Source organism: Macrobrachium nipponense, chromosome 26, assembly GCF_015104395.2.
Source record: "Macrobrachium nipponense isolate FS-2020 chromosome 26, ASM1510439v2, whole genome shotgun sequence".
Lineage (NCBI taxonomy): Eukaryota > Metazoa > Arthropoda > Malacostraca > Decapoda > Palaemonidae > Macrobrachium > Macrobrachium nipponense.
The window spans coordinates 70,981,437-70,994,374 of NC_087215.1; the positions used below are offsets into that span (position 1 = coordinate 70,981,437).

General features: G+C 40.2%; 1 protein-coding gene across 1 annotated transcript; it reads right to left on the reverse strand.

Moving 5' to 3' along the window:
- Window positions 1-2,776: 2,776 nt before the first annotated feature.
- LOC135199866 (uncharacterized) lies at window positions 2,777-12,587 on the reverse strand. The gene is made up of 5 exons (XM_064227999.1): window positions 12,437-12,587; window positions 10,145-10,465; window positions 7,674-7,864; window positions 6,233-6,417; window positions 2,777-3,438 (listed from the first exon to the last, which is right to left on the reverse strand). The coding sequence occupies exons 2-5, from the start codon at window positions 10,173-10,175 to the stop codon at window positions 3,363-3,365; spliced, it is 483 nt and encodes a 160-aa protein (XP_064084069.1). The 5' UTR covers window positions 10,176-10,465; window positions 12,437-12,587; the 3' UTR covers window positions 2,777-3,362.
- Window positions 12,588-12,938: the final 351 nt, after the last annotated feature.

Consider the following 12,938-nt stretch of genomic DNA (forward strand, 5'->3'; position numbering starts at 1 on the left):
TATAATCTGTATATATATCTATATGATATATCTATACTGTATCTCATATATATATCTAGATATATTATTTATAATATTATAATATCTGCGCATATATATTCCTAATATCAGATATCTATATAATATATCTATATAATACTATATATATATCGATATCTATATAATAGATATCTATATAGCTATATATATCTCTATGAGATACTATATATTATCTATACATATATATAGATATAGATATAATATATAGATATCTTATATAGATATATAGAGATATATATATATATATAGATATATATATAGATATCTATTAGTATATATATTATATATATGTTCTATATATATAGATAGATATATATAGTATATATAGATATATATATATATATATATGTCTATATATATAGATATATATATATATATATATATATATATATTATATATATATATATACATACATACATACATACATATTCTATTACCCAAAGAACTATTAGAAGTATTCTTTGCAGAAGCGAAATACATAGGAAAAAATAAGTCTTCCTCCTTCCAACACGCACCCTACCTCTTTCTGATCCTTTGCGTGGTAACGAGAACTGTTTTTTTTTTTTTTCTCCCTTTTTACTCAGTGTCTTATGCAAAGGCGACCTTTTGGCCACAATATGCCACAATATACATTTGCGGGTTAGAAAACTTCTCAGCGTGTAACTAACTCCCAGTTGTAATGTGCGCCAGAATGGCCCAAAACCGACAGTTTCGTCTCCATCGAGGTGCAAGTTCATTAAGATTCACACGAAATGTGACACACGAAGAGAAGACACTTTAGCCTGGTATTATTGCACGTACATGAATCGAAATGCTGGCAGGTAAATACTGACGGTTCTTTTTTTGAATAGAACATCCCCTGGATTTAGTTTTGTTTTGTTTGTATGGTGTTTTTACGTTGCATGGAACCAGCGGTTATTCAGCAACGGGACTTCCGAACCACGTCGAGAGTGAACTTCTATCACCAGAAATACACAATCCTTCACTCCTTAATGGAATGGCCGAGAATCGAACTCGCGACCACCGATTTGGGACGCCAACACCATACCAACCACGCCGCTGAGGCGCTTGGATTTAGTTTTGATGATCAAGGTTTTCTTAACATTAAAAGCATAGTATGTTCACCTGCAGTTATGGTTATCTCCAGTATGTATATTTTCTTAAGGAAATCGTACAAAATTTATTCATCTTACCTCTCCTCTGGTACACGAAATGTGTAAAATAAATTCTAGTTAGATTTATGAAAAATCGAGATACTTGCGTGTTGAAGTCAAGACGTATACACATAATTAAAGATGCTGATTTGAATTTGTGATTCAAGAAATTCGACGAGACGATCAATGTAAAATCTTGCAATATTTGACATTTGGGGCAGTGTGTAGGCCCATATGTACTTCTAGCATTAATCACGTGACCATTTATGCGGCTCTGTCTATTTGTATAACCTTTATGAAGGTTCCTCACACTCATTGTTTCTTCTTCATTTCAAATTCTCGTTGCAAAACCCAATTTCAAATAGATCACGTCCAAAACTTACAGTAGATTCACATTAACCGTGCATCTGATGTCTAGGCCAGTCCCTTACGACGCTCCTGATTGGCTGTTGATAAGCCAATCACAGGGCTGGAAACTTTCAGCCTCTCGAGAATGTTCACATAGGCAGGATGTATGTCCCACCTCTCCTGAGGGATACTTTTGAGACTTATCCCTCCGAAGAATGTGAACTCTCTCGAGAGACTGAGAGTTTCCACCCCCGTGATTGGCTTATCAACAGCCAATCAGGAGCGTCGTAAGGGACTGGCCTAGACATCAGATGCACGCGTCTATACCAAGGTCACTAAACCTCGGTTTATAGTACGGAATTCCACTCAACTGCTTTCCGTACGGCTCGATAGAGGCACAAAGACGCCTTCGTTACTGGGTCAGTGAGGCGTCTTGTTATCTGCGGGGTTGGGGGGGGGGGGAGTTAGGAGTGGGGGTTGGAAGGGGATGGGAGTGGGTGGAAGGGAAGGAATCCATTGCCGTGTTAGAGACATTAGGGGAGTTACCGCGAGTGCTTTATCACCAGCCGTACCAACGATGGGCTGGTGACTCCCCCGCCCCAACCCCCCTTCGACCTATGACCTTCTCCAACCACTTTGCTGGTGGCATGCTGCGGTAGACCTCAGGATGGGGTACAAGAGGTAATCGCTGCCACATTTTTCCCGGAAATTGGCTGGGACTCGAGTGAATTCACACGCTTGCGAAAGTGTGATGATACAATCGACGTCTTAGGACTAGTCGGAGGTCGTTTAAATTTCAAGATATGACAAGAATTTCTTTAGGACGTTGTGTGAGTGTTACTGTTGTGTTTACAGTTTATAATCCACAGCGCATACACACACACATGTAATAAATATATGAATACTACCATAAAGCAAATTAATCCTGTATTTTGGAACAGAGGGTGAAATTAATCTTGCCATCACCGACGAGCAGGTAGGTACAATGACAAAGATGAATGAACTTCTTATGATTTAGCAATAATCCTATTGTCTCCTACCTTGCATTTGTGACGTGGAAAAATTTGTCTTTTTGATAATGTTTAGTATTACTAATATTATCCAAGAGGAGAGCTTATGAATAATTTAGAAATCCTAGACCATCCACATTTAGAGGCTATCGATGTATATTTTGCACCTAAGGTAATGAAAACAACACATATACAGACAATTTTTATTGAACAACGAATGGGAATATCTAAAACACTATGTTATTTAATGGTTGCAAATAGATCAATGAGAAACTGGCACATCTGTAAAAACACTGAATGACGGAAGAACTCAGCGTACTACAATTTTCCGGCATACCGAAGCGAATAATCCCGTATTATCTCTCAGTGTAAAGTGTTAGGAGAATATAAAGCACCAAAGAAGATACTTGATAAAGAGAAACTGGAGTTACTTAAATCAATATTTAAAAATGGCCTCAAATGAGTCCCGTTCGTCTGGACAAGCAGTTTCGATTTTACCTCCACATCAGAACTGTCGTCAGAGAGACCCGTGCCAGGACGTAGAAGAAGCCCTCGACCTTCGAGGTCGACCTCTCGCTTCCTGACCTGACCTCTCGGCGGCGAGGCAGGAGTTCCAGTGACCCAGAGAATCCACGAATGAGCGACAGCGGCGACGATGGGCGTGGTATCATGGGACAGCTCGGGCGGATGTTATGGGTGTAAACGAACCTCTCTCCCTCCCTCCTCCGTAGGGACGGGTGTCAGCTCCCTCCCTCCTCCGTAGGGACGGGTGTCAGCGTCTTTTTCGGAGGGTTCGTGATCCTGTCGTTAGCTAATGGTCGAGGACTCGTTCTTCTTCGTGATGCTGCAGGGCCCGACCCAGGGACTCCAAAACATCCTGCAGGATCCTGCGAGGGGGAAGAGGGAGGGAGAGAGAAACAAGGGTCTTAATGGGGAGTCTGGTCTGTTAGGCGAGAGGAGCGAGTATGCAACCGCTCGTTTGCGGCTGCCATCCGTCATACGCTTAATGACGGGACAAAGCAACCCAATGGCGGTTAGGAGGGATCGGGCATGCACCTCTGCTTCGTTAACTAATACAAATTACAGCCGCCGGAATAAACAGAGCCATCCAAGGAAGCGTCGTGCGGTCGACTTCGAATTTGGAGTGTCAGGCACTACAGGAGAGGATGCTGGGGCGGGGGATGGTGTAGGGGTGTGGGGGCCCGTTTAAGGGGAGCGGGTAGGAGTCACCTAAGGTGCGGGGACATCATTGAGGAGAAAATTAATAATTAAGTTCATCGGGAAATCTTAGATTGGGCATACCGATTAGTGTCCTGACGACCGGTATGCACAGATTTGAAAACTAAAAGAAATATTTCTCAAAAACAGAGGAAGCTACTACTCTGCGGGAAAATTACTATGACTTTGCAGTATTTCCTTACCAGAAGAGTCCTCCATTACCAGATTGTGGCTTCAGATTGGTATAGTTAATCGTGAATGAAGAGTAAAGGGTAACATTTCGCAAGTACGAATCAGTGCGCTATTGCCAGAGATATAATTTTGAAGTAGTTCGCTGGTTTGCTGATAAAAAAATTTTCATTTAGACAAAGCTTTTTTTTTATGTATTTTGTTATTACATTTCCCTCTCATACTATTAAATAAAAAGGTTTTAAAAAAGGGTGTTATATACAATTTTCAACAATGGTGCATCTTAAATTAACCTTGGCCCTTATATTTTCGGCTAAAATAAGTGCACTTTAAAACTATTAATTGAAATTCTCCATAAAAAAAGCTTTCCAACGACGGTACATCTTTAACCTAGCCGAACCTACGTTATGGGTCCTAACCTGACCGGGGGAGAAATACCCGACCTACCCTGACCCCGGGAGAGGGAAATCAAACAGATAAGCAAGTGTATCTTAGCGAAGAAACACAATAATTGGTGGACAACTCACTCAGTAATAATTTCCAAAGTCTATTTAAGAATGTTGTTAAAGGCCCATTCGCACGGCGTATAGTAATTCTTTCTCAAGAACACTATATTTTTTGGTGAAGCTTGAAGTTCAGTTCAATGGCCCCTTAGGGCTTGTTCCATATGAATAGGTTTCATCTCATAAATAATAATAATAATAATAATAATAATAATAATAATAATAATAATAATAATAATAATAATACTATAGGAATTTCACAGTATACAAGGACGACCAATTTCTTAAACGTGATGAGTGATCGGTCTTTTTTCTTAGTTCGAGGACATAAACGTTTGCTGTCCATCTCCTTGTTTAACTGGAAACTTGGGAGAGGCAGTTATTGCTATTTTGACTAATGGGTGGAACAGCATGACAGCTGAAACAGCCAAGAAACGGTTTAGGCCAAAGGCCAAGCACTGAGACCTATGGGGTCATTCAGCGCTGAAAGGGAAAATTGACAGTAAAAGGTCTGAAAGGTGTAACAGGAGGATAACCTCGAACTAATTGTTAGGAGACAGTGGAAAGTAAGATGGAAGAAAGAGAGAATATGAACGGAGGTACAGTAATAGGAATGAAAGAGGTTGCAGCTCGGGGCCGAAGGGATAATGCAGAGAACCTCGAGTAATGCCTACTACACCCCTACGGGAACATCTTGAGACAATAGCCACCTTTGTCACAACTTGGAACACTGTGATTATTATATGCTATGGAAAACCAGATGGCGTTTAGGAGAAGCATTCCTCACAATGGCGATTTATTATTAAGATAAAATGCAGCTTGAAATCGCAACGTCAGCAGTCATTAAACTCATAAATTCCTGACGGAGATGAGGCATCTTTCTTTAAAATGTCTTGGCCATTATTTGATGTTCTTTTCTTGATGATGCGAAGATAACTGTTGCGGATGAGAGCTTTTGAACTTCCTATTCTCACACACACAGAAATTGTATACAAATGTTTCACAATTTAAATGATCTGTTGAAATTATATCAATGGAATTTTTGGCATCATACTTGCCATAAAAAAGATTTTCTAAACTATGGTATAAAAGCGTGAAAGTGTATTGTATACATTTCAAATGTAAGCTAATATCGAAATACTATATTAAGCTCACTGTTACGAAATATTACGAATTTAGCATGTACTTACTTATTTACTTACCTAGCATTTTTTTTTATTTCCTTACCTAAGACTTGTTTATTTACTTGTTTGCTTATTACCTGGAATGTGTTGCCCGCTCGGAATGGAAGGACCTCGGCGCCAGATTCCCGAAGAAAGTCCTTGAATTTATTAACTTATTTAGTATTTGTTTATTACCTGGAATGTGGTATCCGTTCGGAATCGAAGGACCTCGGCGCTAGATTCCCGAAGAAAGTCCTTGAATTTATTAACTTTTCCCGAAGAAAGCCCTTGAATTTATAAACTTATTCAGTATTTGCTTTTTACCTGGAATGGGATTCGCGTCTGGAATAGAAGGACCTCGGCGCCAGATTCCCGAAGATCCCTGAATTTATCAACTTATTCAGTATTTGCTTTTCACCTGGAATGGGGTTCCCGTCCGGAATGGAAGGACCTTGGCGCTAAATTCCCGAAGAAAGTTCTTGAATTTATTAACTTATCCAGTATTCGCTTTTTACCTGGAATGGGATTCCGTCTGGAATCGAAGGACCTCGGCGCTAGATTCCCGGAGGTCCCTGAATTTATCAACTTATTCCGTATTTGCTTTTTACCTGGAATGGGATTCCCGTCTGGAATCGAACGTCCTAGGCGCCACGTTCCCGAAGAAGGTTCCCGTCGTGTACTCGTAGAAAACCAGGATCAGCAGCAGCCAGAGGGTGATGAGTCCTATCACAGGAGTTTTGACGGCGACGTTGCTCAAGGGCGCGATGATGTCCGCGTGGCCCGTCGTATAAAACTGCGAGAGAGAGGATATGGTTAACCCAGTCGTTCTTAATCTGGGGTACCTGTAACCCTAAAGGTACGAAACCGTAAACCTAGTGGTACGAGACATGATTAGCAGTGCAATAGTATTGTATATTTTCATATGTTTGTATTGTATTTATATTGGATTGGGGTACGAAGAAGTAACAGAACGTAATGGGATACACAGAAAGACGAGACCACTGGTTTTGAGGCATGATAGCCAGTGCAGTGGTACTGTATAATTAGTGTATATTTTCATGTTTGTATTGTATTTATATTGGATGGGGTACGAAGAATGAATATACTGTAAACCAGTGGATGTGTAAGGATAGGTTGACTACGTTTCAAAACAAAAAATGAGAGATCGAAATTATATAATGGATATATATATATATAATTATATATATATATTATATATAATATATAATTTATAATATATATAAGGACAGGATGAGTATGTTTAAAAAATACACGGGAAAATGAGAGAACGAAGGAAATATAAGGATGGGGTGAGGATATTTCAAAAGAATATAACAGAAAAATGAGAGAATAACCAGTAGAAAAATACAGTAGCCCAGCGCAAACACGTTTCAAAATTTAAGAATATTTAAGGAATAGAAGAAAATAGCATGATAATGGGCCAAGCATGATAAAGAAAGAAAAAAACCCACTGAAATGATTAATAAAAGAAATGAAAATGAAGGAATTCAGACCATCCTCTTCAAAAAAAGTTTCCTTCTCGCTTTGGCTAAATGCCTGGATTATTATTATCATTATCATTATTCAGAGGATGAACCCTCTTCATATGGAACCAGCCCACCAAAGAGGCCACTGACTTGGAATTCAAGCTATAGTAGATTCACATCACCCATGCATTTGATGTCTAAGCCCGCCCCTTACACGCTCCTGATTGGCTTTTGATAAACCAATCACAGGGCTGGAAACTCTCAGTCTCTTGAGAGAATACACATAGGCAGGATGTATGTTCCATCTCTCTTTAGAGATACATCTTTCAAAAGTATCCCTGAAGAGAGATGGAACATGCATCCTGCCTATGTGAAGTCTCTCGAGAGACTGAGAGTTCCCAGCCCTGTGATTGGTTTATCAACAGCCAATCAGGAGCGTCGTAAGGGACTGGCCTAGACATCAAATGCACATTTGGTGTGAATCTACGGTGTTCATTCGAAAGAAGTAACAGATTGTAATGGGATACACAGAAAGACGAGACCACTGACTGGAGAAACTCACCAACGTGGCTTTAAGCAGGTTGTTGATGATGTTGTGGAAGTCGAAGAAAACAAAGTAGCGTCCATCTGCGTCCTTCAATTCGACATCTTTCTTCGCCAGAGCTTGCGGGCTTTTTTCAGCCTCCCCTCCGCCATCTTTGGTGTCCTCCGCTGCGAAGCTTCCGTTCAGCGCAACGGCTGCTGCCAGGACGACTGGAAAGTAGGAGAAAGAAGCATCATTGTCTTTGTACAAATGGCTGATTAAATAAGGAAATAGGTGAGAAATGCAGCTGAACCCCGGAGACAACAACAGACCTGAACGAGACTTAAATATATGAATTTGTTCCTGCACCATGCAAAACAGGGATAAACTGTCCTTCTCAGTGAAATATACTGTAGTGATATATATATGTTTACATATAAAGTGCACACACACACACACAGATATATATATATATATATATATATATATATATATATATATATAATATATATATATTCATCGTTTAATCTCACATAAAGAAACCAACCATGCCTCCGTTTTTAATATTATGCCTACAAAGAAGAAGAAGAAGAAGAAGAAGAAGAAGAAGAAGAAGAAGAAGAAGAAGAAGAAGAAGAAGAAGAAGAAGAAGAAGAAAAAGAACCAGCACAAAGGATGAAGAAATAGATTCCCCCATCGGATATGTTGGCTCCCAATCATTTCCTTGACAAACATGGCAGAGGAAGTGCCGCTCTTCATTAACCTCTGATCTTTGACCCTGGCTCATTCAGGGATGCTTCAGGAACCAGGTTTCGTTGTCGGATGCACTGATGCGATGCTTTGTCACTGTAATATGTCTGCTAAAATGTACACGAATATTCTGGATGCAGAAGGACTGTAGGCCTATATTTTTCCACGCATTCATGAAACCAACATATCTCGAGTAAGGTCGAAGCAAAATCAATCTCTAAACCTGGAAAGTAAAGAAACATTCGAACCATTTCCAAAGGATAAGTTTTGCCCTAAAAAGTAGGGGAATTCCCACATTACGAGCACGCGCAGTGCTTAGTAGATGTCGCAACAGCATCTTGTATCCAAAAAGTTGGTCAGGGGTGAGCGGATGTATGTTTTTAGGACGCTAAATAAACGACAATGCTCTACGAGACATCTAACAATGACTGGAGAGTTTGTCACGACATTGGATGACTTGGATAAAATGGGGAGACGTAACTTATCCATATTTGCGTCTGTTATGACTGAGGGGGTTTGTGTTAAGCGTATCAGAAAGGTTCTGCAATTGATCTAAATAAAGACAAAAAGTATGATTGGGTAGTTTACAGCTTATCAATGTGTACTGCACTCTCTTACATTCGTGCACCCACAGTAAACCGTCTTTCGTTATTTCCTGTCATTGGGGTTATCGTGCTATGAAGACATTTTTCCTGTCATGACTAAAACAGTCCTTTCATTGTTTACAAGTTGCGTTCTCAGCGCTCAATTAACCACGCAAAGATGTATACCTCTCAATTCTCAGCCGAAGCGTAAATTTCCTTGCCATAGTTCTGAAGCGTTGTCTTGCTTCGAGAGTATGATTTAGCTACTTTTTAGGAGAAAGTCCTCCGTGATTTACTAGACAAACCGAGATTAACACTTGACTTGCTTGTCTACGAAGATTTCAGTAAAAAATAACAGATTAATACAGATTCAAACTATTGTAATTCACAACATTCGACAGAGTTGGTCTCTGCAATGATTGAAGGCCTAAATATAAAATTAGTTTTTTCTAGTATTTATGAAGCAAAGCAGAGGAGTAAAAGGGGCCATAACGAAACCTAAGAGGCAAAAAACACACTCCTTTATTGAACGGCAGACAAAATCATGCTCCTGTGTAGAATAGACAAAAGGAAGGTCTAGCACTGAAGCGCTTAAACAAGCTCCTAAGCCACAAGGTAGACGAATGAATGCTTGATCTTTAAAAGGTAGGAAAAACATGTTCCTCTGATAGCAAAGTCAACAAAGGCATGCTCCCATGTTGAAGGGTTGGCAAAAGGATGTTCCTAGTTTTAGCAAAAAAGTAAAGCAAACTCTTGTGTCGAAGGGCAAGCAAAAACCGGTCACCATATTGAAGGCTAAGGAAGAAGGAAAATGCTTTGAGCTGAAGAGTAGACAAAAGCATGCTCCAGAGTTAAGAGGCGAAAGAAAACATGCCCCCGTGTTGAAAGCTTGCTGAAGCATATTTTTGTGCTGAAAGGTCGATACCGCACGAGAGAGTAGTACGGAGGACGTGCCTTTAGGAACAAGGGGATAGTTCCCCGGCAAACTCCTTCAGGAACGGAGGATGAGAAAAAAAAGCCAGAATGGAGCTGTTCATTTTGTTTACATAAGTTTTATAAATTAGTTTTTTTTTATTACACTTAGTAGAATGTAAACCGTTCAACTTCCCTCCCTCTGTTCACTAACTCCTGAAGCTCAAGAAAATACGGTCGGGTCTTTTGTTGGAATTGTCTTACCTAAAATAACGACTGAACGCCTGCTGACCATTTCTGCTCGTGGTTTTCCGCTGGAAAAAAGGAAAGAATTGCTCTTTTTCTTCCAGAAAAAAAAGAGGGCACCGGAAGTGACCTCCTCGTCGCCAAAAGTACGTAAAGTCCTTTTAAAAACTTCGCTCTTTTTTTTTAATTCACATGAGGATCTCTCCACCTCAGAGAGCGTCAATGTCACAAGGCTACTTAAAAAATAGTTCTGCGTTTCACAGTTCCGGACAAAGTTAATAATTGCCGCAGACTTAAGACTAAACGTCTTGATTCGCTTCTTCCTAGAGTCCACAATATCTGTAGAATGAAAAAAAAAGAAAAGAAAAAACAATACTTTCAGAAAAACTTGAATTACTTTTCACACATGAGCGAGTTTGTCGCACCAACGCGAAAGCCAGTCAGATAATCTATGGGCGTTGGATGTTTTTCTACATGACGGGAGCTCAGCATCGAAGCGCAATTGACCTGAAAAAAAGGGGGGGAAAAAAACAAGATAGAAAACTGAGCCATCAGTAGAAAACAGTCCGAGGCATCTCGTCTCCTCCTCCTTCTCTCCCTCACTGAAAAGCATTATAATGTTTTCGAACTTGCAATTAGTGTTCGGATACGTAATTAAAGTTCACGAACTTGTGGTTTTATCATGGTCTGTCTTTTATTATGGTTGTCACAGCGATCAATCTTGAACACCGAAATCAATAAACGGAGAAAAAAAAAAAAAAATCAGCGGGACCGGAAAAAAGGAGAAAATAGAACGGATACCCAGCGAGATGCAATGTCCACAGTGAGGAAAGCAAAGTCTCCGGTTTCGTATGAACACTCGTTCCACGGTGCAAAGTTTGGCGACAAGGCGCGAGAAGAAGAAGCAGTAGCAGCAGCAGCAACGTCTATAATCTTCGCTCTTCTCTCAACAGCTATTGCCAGACTCCGCACTGGAGAAGTGGACACATCACAGATAAAACAAAAGCGCTCCCATAGTTTTTCCTCCCCCAACGGAATCTGCATCTGTCTGCGGCAAGGCGCGGGGAACCGCAAAAACCTCTACTGCGTTTTGTTTCAGAGGCGCTGCTGCTGACGAGGTAGTCAAGAGCGCATCCTCTCACGCGCGCCTCTTTCAAAAGACGAAAGCCTTTCCGCCGTTTTCAGATGCATCCCGAAACCACTAAGTACTAGAGGCGGTGATTGCTCGTGACCAGGGAATCTCAAATGTTTTCTCAGGGTCTGGTTTTTCATATGTTGCTTCGGGTCTCTTCGGAAACGAGAGACGCGTTCTAATGAGTTGCTAAACAGGTAATAAGATTTATGCTTTAACCAGATGAAGATTCTCGAAATAATAATTTTTTATTGAACAGCATATATAAAAGTTCCATATTTTATAGTACTTTAGACTCATTATACAGTGCAATCACTTAACGGGTAATTCCTACTTAACATAATTTCCCAATATTGTTATCTGTAAGTATTTAAATTTTGTAATACTACCTGAGTACCATACCAGCCCTGATGAAGACGTTTGTCTAGTAATCAATAGGGTGGAAAATGCATGTATAATACCACAGCCAATGCCATTCATTCAAGAGGGCTTTCTCCTATACGCATACCGCGTCCGCGTTGCCTGTTGTGCTGGGCTTTGTAAGCTTTTTTGGCACAATAAACTGTTTTCTCTCTTCTCAGGGTGAGGTCTCCTTGTGGATTTAGAATTTCCCCCTGCAAAGCAACATCAACAACAATGATACTCATAATAATAACTTTTATATGATAATAATGTATTGGTGATGACAGTACCATTGGCTACATGAAACACTGGGAAAAGCTCCATATGAAATTGGTTATATTATTAATGATTAAGAAAACCAGCATGATACTGATTTACATGACAGGACAAACAAGTATCTGAATATCCTCTGGCTTTTTTTTTTAAATCAACGACAGTGTGAAATCATTCATTCGTTATCAAGCATAAACAAGTTTCTATGTAGGAAACACAATCCAGAAAAATACGCCTCTTAAGGTTTGCCAGAATTGGATACACTCCATGATTTGTCGTTAAAAAACAAAAGTAAATAAAACAATGAAAACAGGTTGTCTTTTCTGTACAGCAAACTGTCCGGTGTTTTCGTTAAGAGAACGCCCACCTCGAAATCCACATTCACTCTCTGAAATCAGAGCCAAGATTCCTTCTCGCTTTTTCAAGATGAAAACACCGAGCCGAAACATGAGTATAAAAACACGAGATGTTCCTTTCACAAAGCTGAATAAAACTTCTCGTACCACGTCATTCCGCAAAGCTGAACACATCCGAAGTTAAGTCGTACAGTTACGAATTATCTGCGCAGTGCTTGGCGCCCGATTAATCGCACGAGAAAACGCAGAAGAAGAAAAAGAAGATGCTGGCAGCGCGGCGATCGTATCCCCGCGTTGTCGCGTCCACCTTACGTACTGACAGACAGAATACGAGACCAGACCAATTCCCCTAGTCACACTTCTGGATGGCTTCCGAGACGCCTCTCTCTCTCTCGCAGGCCGCAAGCAAAGCGGAACCTCCAAATTTAGAAACCCGAGGATGGGTTTCTCGTCGGGGACGGCGGAGCCACGCCACGCGAGCGCTATTTTTGAGGTTGTTCGTCATCTTAGACGTGCGAACTGGGGTTCATTAGTTTACTGCGGCCGTGCTTAGTAACGGTGCCTACTTTTTCGGGTCAGAGGGACGGTCAAGAGTTACATATATTATATACTTATATATGTATATATATATATATATATATATATATAT

Excerpts from the sequence above, each read along its gene's own strand:
- LOC135199866 (XM_064227999.1), bottom strand. The coding sequence starts at position 10,175 with ATGGTCAGCAGGCGTTCAGTCGTTATTTTAG. Across the intron at positions 7,865-10,144 it reads GCGTTCAGTCGTTATTTTAG|TCGTCCTGGCAGCAGCCGTT; the intron begins GTAAGACAATTC and ends CCTACTTTCCAG. Across the intron at positions 6,418-7,673 it reads ACCTGCTTAAAGCCACGTTG|TTTTATACGACGGGCCACGC; the intron begins GTGAGTTTCTCC and ends TCTCTCTCGCAG.